Source organism: Neltuma alba, unplaced genomic scaffold, assembly GCF_004799145.2.
Source record: "Neltuma alba isolate B1F8T4 unplaced genomic scaffold, ASM479914v2 tig00011543_pilon, whole genome shotgun sequence".
Classification (NCBI taxonomy): Eukaryota; Viridiplantae; Streptophyta; class Magnoliopsida; order Fabales; family Fabaceae; genus Neltuma; species Neltuma alba.
In genome coordinates this window covers 366,186-388,777 of record NW_021636205.1, presented here as the reverse complement: position 1 = coordinate 388,777, position 22,592 = coordinate 366,186, and the positions used below count along the sequence as shown (strand labels likewise).

Here is a 22,592-nt window from a genome sequence, read left to right as displayed (position 1 = left end):
TCCTCATTACTAACTTAATTTTCTTTCTCTTTCATTGCATCCACTTAATATTTGAAAAGTCTAGCATGTCATGTGCCTACTCTTTTGAGATGGATGGGTGAATGAGTCATTTTCATTAAAATAATAATAATTATTCAGTTATTGAGTTTGTAGAAATATTGTTCTATTCGTTTCGGGATTTTTTAAAAATCCATATAATCTATTTGTATATCTATTTTTAGCTTGCCAAACGTATCATTAGTGCATGCCCCTCCCTACAAATTATAAATAAAAATAAAAAATAAATTAATTTTCTCCTCATCACTAACTTAATTTTCTTTTTCTTTCGTTGCATCAACTTCTTTTTTACAACAACTTAATGTTTGAATAGTTAACCATTAATATACACACACCAGTAATATTTTTTGTACTAACATTTTTACTATTTTCTTTACTCTCAAATTTATATTTCATGCATGGTGGTTTTAAGAAAAGAATAATTGTGTTGCCCAAAAATTAAAAAAATAAAAAATGAAATGCGAAAGTACTATTGAAGTATTAATATATCCACGCAAGCTTCTTTTCAATAATGAAAGTGTCATCTGAGATGTGAAATTGTACAACAAGCAATGAAATTAATTAAGGGACTACGTCAAAAGATGAAAGAATACCTCAAAAAATTAAGGGACAAAACTTCTCATTAACATACATTTTGGGTTATTTCATAGCCTACCACACTTGACCAGACCATTTGTAGGTTATCACTAACATCATTTTCTTTCTTTTTCATTGCATCAACCTTTTTTTTTGGGATAACTTAATGTTTGAAAAATCAACCACTAATATAAATATATACACACATTGAATTATTCCGCCATCTTTGTACAATCTGACAATGTTAGAGTCATTGGATTGGAATTTTAATTTCATTAAAGGGCCCATTCTGCTTGAGATGGGAAGACTTGAGCGATTGACCATTCTACGTTCTGCGGGTAACAAGCTTTCAGGAGATATTCCCCAAACAATTTCCAATTTATCTTCACTTCAGTTATTAAGTTTGTCTTATAATAATTTGTCAAATAAGTCTTTGATTATTTCTAATATTTATATTTGTTTTTGTTCTAAACTAGCGTATTTGTTCAGCATCATCTTATCCTAGAGGAATCTGGGTTTCTCTTGATTTTTTTTAAGAACTTAAAGTTTTTAATATTTTTATTTAGTTGTTTCATAAATTTTGTGAACCTGTTAAGTTTTAAATATTTTTTTATTTAATTTATTTATATATTTTCTTTTAAATTTAAGTATCAAGATAAAAAGCAATTTTTCTACAAAATCTACTAATATTTATTCTATTTAGGAGAAGATGCAGAGTAAAAGAAAATGAGGAATGGATATGATGAGATGGGGTCTTAGCTGTAATTTGCTCCACAACTTTAAAGGCAGGGACGGAAGGCGGAAGTTGATGAAATTGGATCTTTTGTTGTAATTGGCGCTGAAAATAAAAATGGAGGTAGTTGAAGTCATTCTTGGCCTGAACGAGTTTCACTTTTTCACTTAAAAAAAAAGCTGTCAGAGTCATCTCGGCGTAAACGACTTTTAAAAGATGTAGTATATGAGTAAATAGTTTCAACAATGTAACATTTGGGTAATTATTTTTACTATTTACAGTATTTTGATAAAATTGCCCACAGCTTGTTACTATTATGGATTTTCTTATCATTTCGTTGCTCAAAAACAGAACACACAAGAGTACAAGACTCTCCTAGAATTCACATTATTGGAATTTTCTTTAAACATTGTTAGTTTTTATGAAACAATTTTAAACAGGTACCAACGGTGTAAATTTGAAGGATAGAATTAAAAAATATATAAGAACTTGATTCAAAATTCAAGAAAGCCATGAGAATTGGAAAATTAATTTACCTAAAATACTTTATACATATAAAGAAACCAAACTAGAACTTTATATAAAATTAAAGGCAATATATTAAGATACAATACTAATCTTCCAAGCGTCCCAAACATTTTTCCCTCATTAATTCTTGGGAAAATTATGTTAAAATACCGAACTCAAAAGTAAATTATGCCCAAGAAAACCGTGAATTTTATTTTGGTTTTTTTAACATATTATAACAGTAATAAAGCCTCATCTCATTGATTACGGTTTGGTCTTTTAACATAACAGAAAAATGACTAAAATATACTTTTAGTTTTTTAACTTTACAAAAGGTTTTGTTTTGGTCTTTTAATTTTAAAAAGTAAATTTTTAGTCCTTTAATCCTAAAACCGTCAACAAAAAATAATAATATTGAGCTCTTCAACATTGATAAAATATTACTAAATACTTGTTATAAAACTAAATAAAAAGTAGAGATTAAGAGAAGAGAATAAGGAAGAATTGAATAAATGAGTAGTTCTCATTCTATTCAAGGGTGCTAAATACATGATACATGACCTCTATTTATAAGCACAATTTGACATCTTTGATAGAATTTACGGATTACATAATAATAGAAGATAATTGTGGGATATAGAGATAATAGGAGATATTATATATTATAGAAGATATAGGAGATAATGGGAGATATATAGGTATCCCAAAGATATTATTATATTCATAACGCTCTCCTTGGATGTTCAGTATATATGAATGTGCCTTATTAAAAAACTTCAACTAGGAAAAATCCCGTGGGATAAAAACCCAGCGGAAGAAAAAAAGTACATCATTCATTGATATGCTATGCAATGCTGCCTCATTAAAAACCTTGCTAGAAAAACCTAGTGGGATAAAACCATAGACATGAAAAAAAGAGTACCACGTATATCAACTCCCCTTCTTGGCAACATTAGTTGACATCTTTGAGCTTGCAAATTCTAATATAATAAACAAGCCTTCCAAATATTATAGTGAGATAAAACATAATCTTCTAAAAATCATGAGACAAATAGTTCTTTTATAGTTTACCCACATATGGATCATACTGTGATATCTCAATATGAGGATTAAATGAAAATATTTTATCTACATAGTCAGTAAGATTAGTCTTAGGTACATTTAGATAAAATAATATCACATCCATAGTACCCTCAAAGTAATGAGGAATGTTTTTAATTTCACTCCATCGTCTTTGTGTTGGTGAATAACTATATCATGCTGATTAGCAAATGATATATTAGGTTTTGTGTGGCTAGATAAATACATATATGCTATAGTGACACTAAAATATGGTACCTCTAGACCGAGTATTTATTCATAACTTTCTATATGTCTAAATGGATTTTTAGTCCACATTTAAAGATCTTACAACTTGGAGCACATAATAAATGCAGCTTAATTATCCACATATTGGATGTGACTTATCCACATTTATTCTTTCAAAGCTTTCATTTCAAATTCTTTCTTTAAGTAATTTGCAAATTTTGAAAACTCTTCAGGAATTTCAATGCTATTATCATAAACAGTACTAATAACAAACTCATTTTTGAATCTTTTCACAAATGGACAAGTTGGAATATGTTTACATCATTCCTTCAATTGATATTAACCACATATGCATCATATAAAGGTTCTTATCCAATATTGATCCTAATTTACTTTTAATATCTATCTATGTGCATTATTGGAGTGGAATAATAGAAATTAAACATTCTAATATGGAAAATGGCTAGCTCCTGACCAAAAGCCAATTATAATAGGAGAATTCACAATACATTGTTGACTTGATGCATTTATGTACAAAAATATATAAAATCAATCATCCCAACGCTAAAAAGGGAATTCTATTCTCATAAACTCTGATCTAGCTACTTATGGAGTCTTTTACTAAGCATATAATCATTGGCAACATGAGAAACAATCACTATAAATTTCAACCAGAATCATATTGATTACATAATCAGGAACTTATGCACTCAATGTAATTTTTTTGAACATATTTGCAAATTTCAGGTTGCAAGTTAATCATAAACACCCATATAACCATTTTATAGATGTACCTTTCATTCATAATGTATTATTTTGGTCCACATGGTGTCTAAATGGGCCCATATATAAAATTGATACATTAAAATCTGCACAAATTCAATTTTGAGTACATCTAATGATGTTCTCTTATTTAATTCTTTTTAAGAATAAACAACACATAAAAATTCTTGAATCATATACCATTTACAAAGAATCTTCTCGTTCTTTAATAAATGTCAATGCACATTTTGTATGATATTTTGCATTATTATGATTCAAGATAATCTAACGGTCATGCCAAGCTATAAATGCATAAACTTCCAATTTATGATAAAATTATTCTCAATTATCGGTAAACTTCTTGTTGCAATGTCATATTATTCATTTTTCACTTTAATATTTCACGAGAAATATGTTATCAATCATAGATTTTATCTTTGGGATGATAAATCATCATATAGATCTTCTAGAGCCTTATTTTTCATCTTTTACCTAATAGTAGAAACTTGTGCATTCATAGAGGGTCAAACGTTACCGACTCTTCTAGAGCCTTTTTCAAAAAAAATATGAGATATGAGGAATGGCATGAATATTAATGATAATAAATTTCATCCAACATGATTCATACTTGTATTCTAACAATCTTCCTCTCAAGTGTGAGTCATATAAATATATTTTTTATTTCTGTATTTCAAATAGAGTGAATAACATATAGTAAGCTAATAACATATCTTTGACTTGAAAATCCAAATGCTTCTTGATTCAGATATAATTATGGATTTCAATCCAATTGAGCTATCACCTTAAGACCCTTTGATTAACAAATATTTTCATATATATGTTTGTGGGTCATAATTTTCATTATCAATTCCTTTTCTGCTCACAAAGAATTGAGGAATTACATTAGTTATATAAGAACTATATCGATTTTGTTACTAGTTCTTTAGGAACTATATCAATTTTTTGTTATTAGTTCTTCTGGAAAGAGATGAATTTTTTAATTACATATAGTTCTTTAGAAAATGCTATATATAGTTTTTTAGGAACTACATATATTGTAATTTCACTATATATATGATATACTTTACTTCTTGTTATGTTTTTTCAAAATATGAATTTTTTTTCACAACATATATATTCTCAATATTTCATTATTCAAAAACATTACTTCATAGTGCCACAAAACTTATTCATAAATTTATAAATTGAACAAAAATTTGAAGAGATTTATAAGGACTAAAATCAAACTACATAGTTATGAAGATTTGAATCATAAGCCTTCAGGGTTATTTATAAGTCATTATTCTCCAAGACTCTATATGGTACATATATTTTTTAAAGATCATTTGTGTTACTCAATATTTGAATCATAAGCCTCCAGGACTTTAAAAACATCATAAGTTATTTTTTTTATGTCATTTAATAATATGAGTGTAATAGCTATTGGCCATTTAGTAATAAGAAATTATAATATTAATAGATATCAAATTAAATGTCAAGAATATATGAGAATATGATAAGAATAAAATTTAAGATTTAAATTAATAAAATGTAAAATATAAATGTAACATGAAATAATAAAAAAAAGGTAAACTCTTGTACCAACACATCATTTACTATACAGTCAATAATTTCTCATAATAAAAAAATATTTGAGCCATTAGTCGTGTGGGCTACATTATTTATAGCTTTCAAATAAAAATCTAATTATTATAATTTTCTTTTATAGTCAAACCATATAATAATCCTTCAGAGAATCAAAATTATATGGCTTTAGGCCATTTAATAATAATAAAAAAAAGATACGTGGCATTTAGACATTTAATTTCAAAATAGAAAAGCAAAGATATATGGCTTCTAGCCATAAGATAAAAAGTTAAAGTTTATACAGCTTCTAACCATTTAATCTCAAAAAAAAAAATCAAAGATATTTGGCTTTTGGTCACAAGTTAGGAAGATAAAGTTATATGGCTTCTAGCCATTTATAAGATAAAAAAAATCAAATATATATGTCTTCTAGCCATAAGATAGAAGATCAATGTCATATGCCTTCTAGCCATTTAATAAGATAAAGAAAAAGCATATATATATATATATATGGCTTCTGGCCATAAAATAGAAAATCTAAATTTTATGGCTTCTAGCCTTTTTATAAAACAAAGAAAAATCAAACATACATGGCTTTTGGTTATAAAATAGAAAACCATATCTAAATGACTTCTAGTCATTTAATAACATAAAATATGCAACATATATGACTTTAAGCCATTTAATAAAATAGAGAATCAAATATATATATAACTTTTGGCTATAATATAGAAAATCAAAACCATATGGTTTCTAGTCATTTAATTTAAAAAGAATGGAAAATCAGAGTTGTATGGCTTCTGGCTATTTAATCTCAATGAGATAAAAAATTAGAATTATATGGCTTCTGGCCATTTAACTTTAGACGGTAACCTTTTAAGGATACTACAAGTATCTATTAGAATTTCGGGTTCCATCAAAATAGTGATGTCAAGTTAATGAGGAATAGAGAAAAAAAAATTCCTCCCATCACAATTAGTTTGGAAGGTATAATATCCATATCAAAATTAAATTGTAGCGCTAAAATTTAAAGCGAAATCTCCAATCTTAGTCACTGAACCTGATGTATAAAATAATGGTAAAAGATATTTTCAATTCCATATAATGGTTCAAATTATCCTAAAAGATTGATTACAGATATGAATACTTCAAAACACCATATATACAATGTTCAAGATATTTTCATTTGAATAGAGTAAATGATAGTTTAGAAAAAATCATAGAGGTGATATTCTAAAATTATGTTAAGGATCAAAGGTATATTAGACGTATTTTGGTTAGAGTTTCATGCTGTTAGTGTGTTATAAAACTAAAAAAAGAGTAAAGAATAAGATAAGAGAATTATTTCTAAAGAATAAGATAAGAGAATAAGGGAGAATTGAAGATATGAGTGTTTCTCATTCTATTCAAGGATGCTAAATACATGATACATGTCTTCTATTTATAGGCACAACTTTATATCTTTGATAGAATTTATAGATTATATAATAATACGAGATAATTATGGGATATAGAGATAATAGAAGATATTGAAGATTATAAAAGATATAGGAGATAATGGGAGATATATGGACATTCACAAAAATATTATTATATTCATAACAATACTAACATATTAAGTTTAATTTTCAAAACAACTATAATTATTATAAAAAATTATCATTTAAGACTAACAATTTTACAATTAAAGGACTGAAAGTATACTACTTAAAGTTAAGGGACTAAAATGAAATCTTATATAAAGTTAAGAGACCAAATATATATTTTATCCTAAGAAAAATTCACAAGTTCCTTCACAATTCCGCTATTCTCCACAAAAAAAGGAGAAAACATAGAAAAATTGTTCTTTTTTAATTTTTAAAAACATATTATTATTATTACTACTACTACTACAAAACAGTTAAATGAAAATTAATTATCAAACAATTTGTTTTTTTTTTGTTTTCAAAAACGAAAATTTGTTCTGAAAATAGGAAATCAAATAAAGCCTTAGTTTTTATATTGTACTTTTTTATTATGATTTAAAATATATCTTATTTAAGTTAATATTTGAATAATTAAACATATGTTAATTAAGTTCAATTTGAGCATGACCAGACGTCCAGACCTTTGATCATTGAACCATTGTTTTGACAATTCCAACAACTTGTTCAATTTTTAATATCTTGAAAGGTACATATGTGGCTTTATATTATTTTACATTTTAATTTAAATTCACTAAAGTAATCATTGTATTTTGTTTTTAATAATTTCTTGCCATTTTCATATTTTAACCAACTAGCAAAGGAAGACAAAGCCATTGAAAAAGTAAATTATAAAGGCAACAAAGATGACAAAGCCACTACAAAGCCATTGGAAAAGTAAATTAATGAGCATCTGCTGTTTGTCATGAATGTGGGATTATGGAAACTAAATTTGCACAACTTCATATTTACGTTATTTCATTTTTTTAGATTTTTTGAAAACTTAATTCTTACTTTTGATAAATAAGAAATTTAAATAAAAATAAGTATCAAGGTGTATTCAGCATCATGAAATATCTTTTCATATACATTTGAATATTGTAAAATATTTTGTGATTCATGGCACAGTTTTACTTTCAATGTATTGATTTTTTTAGAAGCATTTGCAATCTTGAAATATCTTTTTAGGGACAATTTTTAACCCTGCCCTTAACTCCTAAAAAAATTTGTTAAATGAAAGTGCATTAAACATTTTAAAACATTTTTTTAGTTTTTAGTCTGTTGAACACATAACAAAATTAGTTGAAGTAGTAGATTAACCTTAACCCTAAAAATAATTTTCTAACTATGATTTTAAAAAATAAATTAATTATTATATAAAATTACAAATTAAAAATTTTAAATTTAGAGTGTTACTATCCTCGTTTCTATCAACGCAGACCCCTTTTGGAAAGCAATAATTTTTTGACAGTGAGTTTTGACACTTGTGATATCTCATTAACTTTATATTTTCCGGTTGATAATGAGTCTGTTTGGATCAGCGATTGGAAAAGTAGCTTATTGAAAAAGTAGCTTATAGAAAAGTGAAATTAGATAAAAGCTAAATTGGATAAGCTGAATTGTGTTTGGATTAGAGTTCAGAAAAGCTAGATTGCAAAAGTGAGTTTGGTAAAAGGTTGTTTGGATTATGATTGAGTAAAAGTAAGTTTGGTTGTAAAATGACCAAAATAGATATGAGTTTTAATAAATAATGAAACATGATTAAAAAAATAATTTCACATAATACAATGAAATTAAAATAATTTAATATGAAGAAGTCATAAAAAATATTTTAAATATAAAGTGAAACATGAAAAAATAAAAGTATATTTTTAGGAGCATATTTAAAAATAAAAATATATTTCTAACTTATTCATTACTTTCAATTAATTTTAACTGATTTTTTATTATCTACAAATTAGTTATTTGAGGCTTATAATAAGAACCAAAAGAGGTAATAAATTTCTTAACTTTTTCTCTCCCTCCATATTTCAAAAGCCATAAGCCATAAGCTATAAGTCATAAGCTGTTAATTTTAGCTTATAGCTTATTGTAGCTTTTTAGACAAAAGTCCGATTACAGAAAAGCTGATCCAAACAGACCCAATTGTGTCAATCGAGCTTATAGAACTTATAGAGCTTATAAGCTACTTATAAGCTCAAAATAAGTGATGCCAAACAGGCACAATATCATTACCCTCGTCTGTTTTCTTTTTTTTACTTTTTAAAATCTCGTTTTAACAAAAGTATATCTTTTTTCTTTAACTTTACGTAAAATTCTGTTTTAATAATTTAGTTTTAAAAATTGTCTTTTCAATCAATTCTTAAAATGAAAAAAAAAAAACTTGATATCATAACTTTAAATGTTAATAAAAACATGAACATTCATAAATACTCACATATTAAATTTAACCTTTTAAAACAATACTGATTAATTAAAAAATAATTATTTACAATCAACGTGTTAGGATTAATTTGAGGACTAAAAAGATATTTTATAAAACTAAGGAATGAATTCGAAACTTTTATAAAATTATATGACCAAATGTGCATTTTTACCTTCATAAAATAACAAAATAATGTGAGGATTGGAGGATTGAAAAAATACTTTTTAAAATTAGAAGACCAAATTAAAATTTTGTATAAAATTAATAACTAAAGGTATGCTTTTGTCTATGTTATTTTAATATATAAAAATACGAATATCTTAATTTAATAATAGCAAATTTGATGATAATCTTATCACGTTGAACCAGTGATTCATCAGCCTAACAGATCCAATTATTATAATACTGAAAATCACATTACCTATGAAATGGCTTGCAGCTGTTCAACGCCTTTTATTTTTTATTTTTTGGCCAAAAAAATCAATTTTATTAATATCAAAAAATAGTACAAATGCCAAAATAAACTCTCAAAAAACCTTAGATACAACCTAACACACAAAATACTGAAAATAAAAAATACAAACAAGACAAAAACAATTAAAACCCAACTAGAAGCACGGACCATGTCAGGCAATGCCTTCCCTTGGAGCCTTACAAGTACGTGCACTACCCTTGGATTCCCTTCCTTTGGTCACATCATGAGCCAAAAACATGCTTGGAGAGGACGGGGCATAGGCTAGCCACTCATTGTGGTACATCCTGCCAAAAAATCAACAGCATTATTTTCTCTTCTTGAGATAAGAAAAACACCTTTTATTACTTTACCAAAAGGGAAAACCATATTGGAGGTACCTATATTTTTTTTCAATTTTCAATTTGGTACCTATGTGTTTTTTGTTCTTAACTAAATCTTTATTTGTCCTCTATTAACATCATTAATCCTTATGTAAAGACTACAAATATCAATAGAACAAAGTTATAAGAGCTAATGTTGCTAAAAAGATAAAATTAAATGTTTAATTAAAGGGAAAAAAACACATAGGTACCAAATTAAAAATTGAGAGAAAGTATAGGTACCTCCAATATGGTTTTCCCTTACCAAAAAGTAGAAGACTTGTGGAAATCTTGACTTGCTTTTCTTTTCTTCTGGCCACTATTTCTATTGCAACATCCTTAGCTTCTTCTTCTATCTCTTTCTCTTGCACTTTGCTACTGCGTGATTCTGCAAACTGCTTCTTCCTCCTCCTTCATCCTTGGCTCTCTTGCAGAGTTATTTCCTCCAAACTGCAACAACCAACATAAATGGAGTTTGGGATCTCAATCTCTAAACTTTTATATCTTTTCTTATTTGGATGCTTCGTTTTGAAAGCTTTCACGAACTATGGATCTGATGCTCAACTCATACCAGAAGATGAAGGTTTCTTAATTAACCTCTTTCTATCTGTCTTACTCCTTAGTATACACTATATTACTCTATTAAGCGTTATGATCGATTCTTCCGTTTCCATTTGTTTTCTTACTGTTTAAAGAAAATTACACAAAAGAAAGGGTCAACCTGGTGGTTGACGCTTCCCTCTTCTTGAAAAAAAATACTGCTGTAACTTTTGAGACTTGATCCTTCATTTTTTTCCCTCCGAGAAGGGAAGTAAATAATTAAATTGATCCGAATGTTTTCTTTCTTTCTTTTTTCCTTTTTTTTTTTGGCCAATAAGATTCCAATGGTTGAAAACTATAATGACTTATTTTATTCATTTATTTGTCAATGCTTTGATTTAATGCTAAGAATAAATTCACTCTTCTCGTTTACACAGTTAGGTTATTTAACGACAAACATATCCCATGCAAAGAACCAAGTAATCGATCATATTTTTTTGGCAACCCGGATAGATGAATAAAGCTTAGTGATCTCTTTTGCATGCACATAATATGATAGAAAATTATGTTTTATCAACTACTTGTTATGTATTAGTACAAAATATTTTATTAGCGTAATTTATATGATTGTTATAATTTCTGAATATTAATTCTCACACCCATGAAACTGAAATAAAATACACAATCTACTCTTCTGATTTTAAATATAATACCTATTATTTTGTGGTGTTTAAACTCATTCTCTCTTTCCATAACACTCAATTCAATTTGATTTTTCATACTATTACTATATATTGTATTCGCTGCAGTCTTCTCGTATTTATAATTTATAAAATGTGTTGATAGATTAAATAAAACAAACCAGAAAAGTTCTGAAAAATTATATTAATTATTTTTAATGGTTTTATATATTTCGAGGTATATCATTATAAAGAGAATATAAAAGCTATGATTTAATTAATAATTTGAAAACTTGTAAACCATAGTTATAAAAATGATAAAATATATAATTATATTATTGTATATTAAATAGGCTAAAACACGTAAAACTTCCCTAACTTCGAGTCAGTTGCATTTCACACCCCTAACTTTGAGTCATGTTTTGAATCTCAACTCTCCTACTGTTAAAATTACCGTTAAAGTTAACGGTTTTTAACATGTCACAATTTTTTATTATATACCATTTCGTTTTAAAAAAAAATATTTGGTGTTTGAAATAAATATTTTAAGTATTTTCTACCTTTTTATTTTAAAAAGACATTGTCAAATAAATATTTTATTAAAATGAAATGGCATATAATAATAAAAAAATGGCATGACGAAAACCGTTAATTTTAATGGTAGGGGAACTGATAGTCAGAACATGAAATATCAAGGTCATTAGTTTAAATTTTTAAAGGTTAGGGAGGTGATGTGTGGCTGACATAAAGTTTAGGAAGTTTTATGTATTTTAACCTATTAAAAATATTTTTATGTTTAGTTTCCGATGCTTATTAGGAAAAAAGTGATTTTTAGGCATTACTGATGCTGTTCTGGATCAGAAGACATTTCTTAATCAATATAAGAATAAAAAACAAACAACGTAGATATATATTTACTACGACTTAAGTTTATAGCCTAAGCCTTTATTAGCGTTTTAAATTGAATTTGAACCAGCTTTGCATGATCCATATGTTGGAGAAGTTCATCAATATGAATGCGTGTCAAAATTAAACAAAGTGGGCCACGGCAAGTACTTTGAAATTTCTTTATATAGAAAAGGTTCACAGATGTCTATGAACAGAAAATATCGATGTTGAGGTTCTTACTTTATGGTGCATGATTTTTATTTTTTAAAAAACTGAATTGTGTTTGATGCAGTGAAAGTTCTAAAAACAATATCATCGAAGATAGAGAACTTGAATTGGAATGCGACCCCGCATTCTTGTGTCGATGGGGGCTTCAGAAATGAGACCATTGGTACAGCGAATAGCTTCATAAGGAATGTAACATGCAATTGCAGTTTCTCAAATGGAAAAGTTTGTCATGTTACAAATATGTAAGTGCATCTATGTATATGGTTATAACGTAAGCCTTTCAATTTGGGTACGAATCAAGCTCCAATCTGAATTAATAAGTTGTGTATAATGAGTTCCAAATAATGTCGACAAGTTTTCTTTATTGTTTTTTTGTTCCTTTCTTGATTTGAAACTAGTTGATTTGATATTGAGATACATTCCTATGATATTTAGAATAAGTTAGGTCTAGCCGCGTCGCAATAAAATTAATATTCAAATGCATATTGGTGGTTTTTTTTTTGCCAACATATTGGGGCTAATTATAACACAACTTATTTTATTTTAGCTCTATGCAAATAGTTGTAGTAATGTGTTTTCTTTTTATGATAGCGTTGCTAGGGGTCACAATTTATCGGGACTTTTACCAAGTGAATTTGGATTCCTTACCTCTCTGCAAGAACTGTAAGTAATGAAAATTTTTTAATTCTATTATTGGTTTAAATATATATATATATATATATATATGTGTGTGTGTATGCTTAGTTGAAATGTGGGAATTTGTTATCTACAATATAACTTGTATATATGGCACAGTGATTTGTCTTACAATTATCTAAATGGATCAATCCCAAGGAGCTTTGCCAGACTCCCTCTTGTCGCATTGTAAGTGATCATAGAGTTGTGAATGAATATATATATGGTTATTTTCAGGTATGTTATTCATGCATGCATCTATACAAGCTCGAATTATATTGACTACATGTATTATTCCTCTTTTAAACACATGTCTTAGATACCTTACGGCTAACCCAATTAGTGGCCCGATCCCAGACGAAATTGGTGAAATTACAACTTTAGAGGTTTTGTAAGTACAAATCATTACATTTTGAGTTTTATAACTTGTTGTTGTATTGAGAAATAATTTTATGGTTTTGCTACTTTCTATAGAAGGTTGAATGATAATCTAATGGAAGGGACTCTTCCTTCTAGTCTCGGAAAATTGACACAGCTACGCAGATTGTAAGAATATTATTTCAAGTGCAAATAATTTTCTTTTATCTTATTTGTTGCATTGTGACTACCACATTAGTGTTGTTATAGATAATTTTTCATACTGCTTTTAGATGTATTATCTGTTTCTAAGGATTTGAAACTTGTAGGGATCTTTCTGGAAATAACTTCTTAGGGGCAATACCTGAAAGTTTTGGTAATCTGAACAAACTAGAATATATGTGAGTGGTATAATATGATTTATTCATTTCATTATATTTTATTTTTGATGTTGTGTTGATCTCTTTTAAATTCTAAAATTTTTCTCCTAACACTTGTGTAGCTATTTAGATGGCACCAACATATCAGGAAAATTACCCAATTTTATTGGGAACTGGACCCACCTCCGAGTAACATGAGTCTAATATACTCTCTATCATAATGCTTTCCTTTTAAATAAGATGCTACTTTATGAACTTAATGTATCGAACTTAATAAGCTTAATGAAGTTCAGTGCTTTTATTTTCATTTATTCTTCTATTCTATTATATTGTCCTATTTAGTTTGTTGGAAATTGTTGAAAACAAAGAAAGAAGGGAGAATTATTATAGTACTCCAATAAAAGCATGTAATCACTAAAAATTCAAACAACAACAATTAAAGGACTTGTAGTGATAAGATTTATGTTGATCACTTGTCATTTAGATTTATTAGTAAAGGATGGGGGGTTGCGTAATTTATAATCTAATCAGTTGTTAATAACTAGTTAAATTCTCAATAGCAGTGGATGAGAGAAGAAAAATTATCTATGTGGGAGATATTCATGGAGTGAAAATAAGGAACAAAATTGGACCGAGATATGATTATGTATGTTAGTCCAGGCTAAGTAAGTAAATAAATAAAATAAAATAAAATAATGCAATAATTTTAATTTTTCAATTAAAATCATTCCAAACAAACAAAAAGACTTTATGGACCGGGCTTTTTAAGTATTTCCTTTACTTTCAAAATTACTGTTTTCACTACGTCTTTTGTTTGGGCAGGTCTTTGCTGGGAACATCCATGGAAGGCCCCATTCCCACAGCCATATCTCACTTAGCAAATTTGTCAACTTTGTGAGTACTTGTTCTTTTGTAATTCATTCGCACACTGTTTGATGGTTATGAAATTTAATTTCAATAGAAGAATATTTTCCTATTGTTGATACCATTTTGTATTTAATTTTTAATTCAGGATAATATCTGATTTGCATGGACCAGTGATAATAAAATTTCCTAATCTGGAGAATTTGACGTCCTTGCAATACCTGTAAGTTGAGAATTTAATAGTGAGGTGAAAATTTGTTTGTCGAAAATGAGCTATATATTATTCTCAATGAATTTTCATACTTTGTTTTTATCTCAGGGTGTTGAGAAATTGCTCCATCCATGATTCCATTCCAAATTATATTGGTAAAATGGAAAAATTATCTATCCTGTAAGTTCCTTCATCCTCATACTACGAATCCAAAATCCTCTAAATAATATTCCCAATTAAATGTTTAATTCACAACCTAATTCCTAATTTAGGGCTACTTACTTTTATTGTGGACTATTTATTACAAAAAATATTATTTTTCAGTTATTTTACGAAGCAATATTTGTGACCCTGTGTATTAATTGCAGAGATTTGAGCTTCAACAGGTTGACTGGTAAAATCCCAAATAGTATAAGTAACCCGACCTCCCTTCAATACATGTAAGGGAGCATTGTACACACGTAGATAACTTGATTTTTTTTTTGGAACTAATTACTCTTTTTTAATGGATTTTTATTTATTATGTATGCAGGATTCTAACTGAAAATTCTCTGACCGGAAAAATTCCTGATTGGATATTGCAACAACAAAACAATTATGGTTCTTTGTTAGTAAAACATTTTTTATTTTAATTTTATTTGTCATTACTACATATATCAGTTCAATGCCATTACTATTTGAAATTAATTACCGTAAATTTTGTTGACAAAAACATCTTTAGCCTTTAAATCTCTCGTCATTTTTAATTAATCCCCTTTCCATAATGTCATCTTGATTTGAACTTTGACATATAAAAAAATTTAGGAGAATTGCTTTGAAATCTCAAAGAAGGATCAAGCAGCATGCAATGATAAGTTTCAATATAAAAAATGATAATTGTTCACTTATCACTGGGACTTTATAGTAATTTTCTTCCTTGAGATGCTATATTAAAATTTTAATCTGCACAATTTTCTACACGCACTACTTTTGATTAAACTATCTTGATAATTCAAGATGTCTAAAACTTGTATGACCATTCCTTTACCTTATTTTCTTAAGTTTTTTAATCTTCATGTGTAATTTCACACTACTTTCTATTGCAGTGATTTATCTTACAACAATTTTTCGGAGACTTCTGCGACTACTTGTCAGTATGAAAATTTGTAAGCTCCTCACCTCCAACCTAAAACAATGTTTTTCTTGTTCTTGAAGGCATCACACAGCAACTCTAAGCCTTTTGTTTTTTTGGTTATACAGAAACTTGGCTTTGAGTGTATCATCTTCAGCAAACACCTCGTAAGATTATACTTATGGCTATCTTGTTTCCCTTATTCTAAATGCTTTTGATTCATATTTTGTGATCTTTATTCATCTTGCAGATGTACTTGCCTGAAAAGGAGCCTTCCTTGTGGAGGAAAACCCAAGTGTGAGTGCTTAGTTAAACTTTTGTACATCAATGTTTTCTTGCTTGTTTGAGAGTTTCCCATGGTATTATCTTTTTCTGATTCTATTTTATTTTCCCATCATGAACCCTTTCAAGAGTTTTAACTAAATAATGTAGATTTTAGTGAACGTAACAGTGAAATGACTATCAATGTCATGTGACAATGTATATATAGATCATGATCTTATGAATTTGATCATTTGGATTCTCTTATAGAGGTGATTTTTGATGAGGTTGTCCCTATGTATGCAGATCATTCATTGTTCATAAACTGTGGAGGATCAGAAACTAAATATGAGGGGAATAAATATGAAGGCGACGTCAATTCTGAGAGTGTCTCATTCTCTTGCCCTAGTGATGATAAATGGGCTTATAGCACCACAGAAGGAGAAAGATCCTATAATCACATAGCAACAAACAGTTTTTCCCTCAACATTACTGGTCCTGACTTCTACCAAACAGCTCGCCTTTCCCCTTTGTCTCTCAAGTACCATGGCCTCTGCATGATTAATGGAAATTACAACGTCAAGCTATATTTTGCTGAGATTATGTTTTCTTATGACCAAAATTTCCATCACGTTGGAAGGCGCATATTTGATGTTTCAATCCAAGTGAGTCTCACTATGTTGAATTTAAATTTTTTTTCCAGTGATTAGAGGATTCAATGATGAGAAAATAAGACTCTCCATCCATGCAACCATATAGATGAAGAGAAATAAATATTGTGGCACATGTCACTATCAAGTGAACTTACCACTATATTTATGTGTCTCTTTAAATGGTGGCTAAATAGCTAATTATAAAGACCAGCCCTATCCATGGCAAGACTTAAGGTCTCATTTTGTATGAATTATTAAAAATGAGGGGTAAGAATTAGGATTGGGTTTAAGATACCATTAAAAATTATTTAATATGAGTAATTTCTTATTACATGCAATTAGATAATCTCATGTAGGTGAGAATAGGGAATATCACCTCTCCCCATGGTATTCCACAATCCTATATATATGAATTTGTTTAATTCTAAGTAACAAATAATCACTCATACTAAATACTTTTTTAACATTTTTTTTCAATCTCAATACCAATCCTTACTCCTTATTTTTAAGACTTCGTACCAAACAAGACCCAAATGCTATGTGAATTCCATTAATATCTCTCCCTCACACACATAAATGAACTCTTACTATATATACTTATCTAGTCCTATTTATAAGCTAGAGAGAGAAAAATTTTCTTTGTCCTATTTATAAGTCACTTCATTAAATTTTTAATATGAATGTACTATTTTGTCCTTCATTTATAGTGTAGATAGTTATGTTTTTCGAACATTATCTATATTAAATAGATGAAAAGTTGGAAATTTGTTATATTTTAATGAAAAACTAATGCAGTTTAAGATTTTTCTTAATCTGTATGAAATATATTACAAGTGCCTTAATGATTTAACATGCTTTCAACTGTTTTTGCTATGTACGTTAATAGAAGTTCTGGAAGGTAAAACCATTTTATGTATATCTTGACAGGGTAGAAAATATTTGCATGATTTCAACATTATGAGGGAAGCTGGGGGCGTTGGTAAGGGCATTGTCAAGAACTTTAATGTTGATGTTAATGATAACACCTTGGAGATTCATTTGTACTGGGCTGGAAAAGGAACTACCACTATTCCAAATTATGCTGTATATGGACCTCTTATATCTGCTATTTCAGTCACCCCAAGTAAGTCAAATCTCATATTTACTGGTTTACACTCTTTCTAGCTTAAGCTAAGAGATGACGATTTTGACTTTGATATGAATCGTAACTACTACTACTTTTTTGTCATGAAGATTTCAAAATCCCTTGGAGTTCTGGTGGAGCTATTGCTGGAATTGTGGTTGGATCATTTGTGTTCCTCATCATACTAATAATAATATTCGTCCTCCGAAAAATGGGCTTACTAGGTGACAGAGATTCAAAAGCCAAACGTAAGATCAAAATAAAAAATAATAAAGCTTCTATATCTATTGATAATTTGGTATAATATAGTAAAAAAAGATTTTTTTTATATGCCTAAATTCTATCATGCAAGTCAAATGGATAAATAATGATTTTTGCATATACGTAATTATTTCTAAGTTTCTTATAATTTCAATGTATTTTGCTTTATATTTATATAACTTTTATTTTTGATGCAGAATTTTTAGATCTAAAAACAGGTTATTTTTCTTTAAAACAAATCAAAGATGCCACTAATAACTTTGTCCCAGAAAATAAGATTGGTGAAGGAGGTTTCGGACCGGTGTACAAGGTAATTTTTAGTGTATCATATTTATCTTTAACTAATATTACATAATTGAATACACTTATAAAGAGATTATATCTTTAAGCGATAATAATTTTGCTTAAGAAAGATTATAAAAGTTGAGACTAAAGGGTAAACTGAATTGCAGGGTACACTATCAAATGGTGTTGTCATAGCTGTAAAACAGCTTTCCTCTAAATCAAAGCAAGGGAATCGTGAATTTGTTAATGAAATTGGAATGATTTCTGCTTTGCAACACCCAAATCTCGTAAAGCTTTATGGATGTTGCGTTGAAGGAAATCAATTGTTGCTGATATATGAGTACATGGAGAATAATAGTCTTGCTAGTGCTCTTTTTGGTAAGAACTTGAATTCTTCACAATAAAACATTACCATATGTGGTATTATATATAAGGAAAACATAAAATGATTGAGTATAAACGAATAAAATTGTTTTGATATACATTCTCTTATTGTGTGTGTTTGTGATAGTATTACATCACTATGACAAAAATGTAAAATCGTGCTTACATTATTTGCTAGCAAATTTTAGTTGTATCTTTATTTTTTAGAAGACATAATTTAGATGTTGTATTTTTGGCTTTTTTTTAATTCAAACATATTTTCTCATTTGAAACAACTTCTACAAATATTTAATTAATTTTTATTGAATGACTTGATAGCAATATGTTATTAATTAAGTTACCATTGATGTTAATGTTAGGTGGCCAAGGACAAAAGATACATTTGGACTGGCCTACACGAATGAAGATATGCATAGGAATAGCAAGAGGATTGGCTTATCTTCATGAGGAATCAAGGTTGAAAATTGTGCATAGGGATATTAAGGCAACAAATGTCTTGCTTGATAAGGATTTGAATGCCAAGATCTCAGATTTTGGATTAGCCAAGCTTGATGAAGATGAGAATACTCATATAAGCACAAGAATAGCAGGAACAATGTCAGTATATATTCTACTACACCTTCTTTACTAGATCGATATAATTCTCATATTTGGTTTAGTAATAAGATTAATAGGTTTTTTCTTCTTAGATTTTCCTTGCACATTCTTTGTTTTTTACTTGATTATTAACATTATATGTTTTTTTACTAGTGGTTATATGGCTCCTGAATATGCAATGCGAGGATACTTAACTGAGAAAGCAGATGTTTATAGTTTTGGAGTTGTTGCTTTAGAAATTGTTAGTGGAAAAAGCAACACAAGTTACAGGCCAAAAGAGGAGTTTGTTTATCTTCTTGACTGGGTTAGTTATTCTACTCATGCTTTGCATTAGTGAATGTTCAATATTCTTCATAAAATTAATGGTTTGATTGAATTTCTAACAAATGCATATACTTTCATGCAATTGAAGGCCTATGTTCTTCAAGAACAAGGAAACCTTCTTGAGCTGGTGGATACAAGTCTTGGTTCAAGCTACTCCTCAAAGGAAGCCATGAGAATGCTGGAGCTGGCACTCCTATGTACAAACCCATCTCCAACTTTGAGGCCATCCATGTCCTCTGTTGTTTGCATGCTTGAAGGAAAGTTGCCAATCCAAGCACTAACAATCAAACGTCAGGAGAGTGACCAACAGGTTGCGAGATTCAAGGCCTTTGAGATACTATCATCTCAAGAAAGCCATAGCCAAACCCTTAGTTTTTCTTCCACATCGAAGTCACATGAAAATGTGAAGCAAAAGGTTGAAGCAATGGATAGTGCATCATCACAATACAATCGTAGCAGTTAAACCTTTGCCGCTGCTGCATTCTCACAGGAAAGTGTGAAGAAAAGATTTAAAGTAATGGATGGCTCAATGGTTTGATTATATTCCTCTGTTTCTCTTCCATGTAATAAAGATTTCTCTTCATCTGGTAGGCTTCTTAAGAATTCCAACTCCATATGATTCGATCAGAATGTAGGCTACCAAACAAGCATGAAACTACAATGTTTCATAAACGAGTAGATATTATTCTCACAGGAAAGTGTGAAGAAAAGATTTAAAGTAATGGATGGCTCAATGGTTTGATTATATTCCTCTGTTTCTCTTCCATGTAATAAAGATTTCTCTTCATCTGGTAGGCTTCTTAAGAATTCCAACTCCATATGATTCGATCAGAATGTAGGCTAGCAAACAAGCATGAAACTACAATGTTTCATAAACGAGTAGATATTATTCAAAGAAAGGAAATCTAACATGAAGTGTGAAGAAGAATTTACATGTGCTAATTAGTTCCTCTCTTTTGAAGTTTAAATGTGATGTGTAATTAGTGTAACGCATAGCCTTGTCTTTATATGTATATAAATCTTGTTTTTAGTGAACTTCCTAATGCAAAATGCTAATTAATTCATTCTTGCTTAGTTTTCTCGTGATGATGGATAATAGGATTATTCAAACGAAGTTGCCAATCTTGAGAATTTTGTTTTTGGTAAAGAATGAGTGCCAAGCCCAATCACGAACCCATGACAAACCTTATTAGCTAAACGCCGTTTCATCTTCATATGTTTCTTCAACATCTCTTACCCTTCCCAGTAACCATGGATTTGGATGTCTGCTGCTCCCTCTTTGCTTCCTCTTAGTTTTTCATCACCTCCCAAATGTATTTTCTTGTTTTTTGTCACTAGATTCTATTAAAAATAATGACATTTTGATATTTTATAAACAAAAAATAACGTAGTTTTCAATTTTTTTTATGGTTTTTCAAATATGAAACTACATCATTTTAGAGTATTTTTTTCCTTTGAAAAATATAAAAAATTCAAAATTACACTATTTTACGTTCATAAGATTTTAAAATGTCATTCATTTTACAGAGAATTTGATGATAAAAAAAATGAGAAAATAATACTTTAAAAGTGGAAAAAAATTGAAAGACAATTGAAAGGAGGCAGCTGACACCTCACATTCAATAATTGTTTCTATCTTTGTTAGTCAAATTAAATACGGCAGTTGCTTCCCCATTCCTTAACCATGAACATCAAAAGCAAGAGTTGCACTTTAGACTGAAGAACCTAACAACATTAGAGTTTGGTGATGATTAAGAGGGAATAATCCTTTGAATTTCATTTGAATACAATGTTGGTCGTGGTACATAGTGGTATCCACGGGCTGAGAATAGTAATTGAAGGAGCAACAAGCTTTTTCTAGCTGATACAAGACTAATGGCTAATTTTTCTTTTGTAAGTAATTGAAATTCATCATCTCTTGCAAATTAAGAGGAAATACACAACAAAAACCTACAAATTTAAACTAAACATGATCATTGCAATTATTCACACCCGTGCTTTCCTTATTATTTAAGGACTGGCCATGTATGTACTAATACGTGAAGTTTCTTATGATAGTACTCTGTCTTTTGGTTTTAAATGGAAAACCCATTTTCACTACAAAACAAATCTTATATTTAGGACTGGAGGAGTAATAAATGAATTTTTTTCCCAAAAAAAAACCCAAAACAAAAAAAAAATGAGATGAGTAAGGAAGGATTCACCACAAAAGGCTTATAATTAGGAAAAGAGCAAAAGGAGTGACTTATGGTGTGGGGCCCACCTAGAGTTTACCTCAGACACCTAGGTCTCGTTTGATATAAAGCATTGAAAATGAGGGATAGAGATTATGATTGTAATTGAAAATAATCTATTAAAAGAATGACTACCATGAGAAATTGCTTGTACATGAGATTGGTCAAATTCATGTATATCGGATTCGAAAATACCATAGGGGAAGATGGTATTCTCCAATCCCACCTCCATGGGTTTGTCTAATTCTATGTAACAAACAATTACTCATGTTAAATACTTTGTT

At 28.8% G+C, this 22,592-nt stretch overlaps 1 protein-coding gene across 2 annotated transcripts in view; it reads left to right on the top strand.

Moving 5' to 3' along the window:
- The window catches only part of LOC114714823 (probable LRR receptor-like serine/threonine-protein kinase At1g53430), a 74,149-nt gene extending 53,466 nt beyond the window's left edge, over positions 1 to 20,683 (top strand). The window contains exons 2-14 of one of the 2 annotated variants that reach the window (XM_028899602.1): positions 15,444 to 15,515; positions 15,608 to 15,682; positions 16,161 to 16,220; positions 16,315 to 16,353; positions 16,437 to 16,483; positions 16,754 to 17,112; positions 18,028 to 18,223; positions 18,334 to 18,471; positions 18,682 to 18,794; positions 18,937 to 19,147; positions 19,513 to 19,750; positions 19,904 to 20,054; positions 20,163 to 20,683. In XM_028899602.1, coding sequence (XP_028755435.1) covers positions 15,444 to 15,515; positions 15,608 to 15,682; positions 16,161 to 16,220; positions 16,315 to 16,353; positions 16,437 to 16,483; positions 16,754 to 17,112; positions 18,028 to 18,223; positions 18,334 to 18,471; positions 18,682 to 18,794; positions 18,937 to 19,147; positions 19,513 to 19,750; positions 19,904 to 20,054; positions 20,163 to 20,537 — 2,074 coding nt within the window. In that variant the 3' untranslated portion in view covers positions 20,538 to 20,683. The remainder of the gene's footprint in view (positions 1 to 15,443; positions 15,516 to 15,607; positions 15,683 to 16,160; positions 16,221 to 16,314; positions 16,354 to 16,436; positions 16,484 to 16,753; positions 17,113 to 18,027; positions 18,224 to 18,333; positions 18,472 to 18,681; positions 18,795 to 18,936; positions 19,148 to 19,512; positions 19,751 to 19,903; positions 20,055 to 20,162) is intronic. The other variant, XM_028899603.1, reaches the window with a different exon arrangement.
- The last annotated feature ends 1,909 nt before the right edge of the window (positions 20,684 to 22,592 follow it).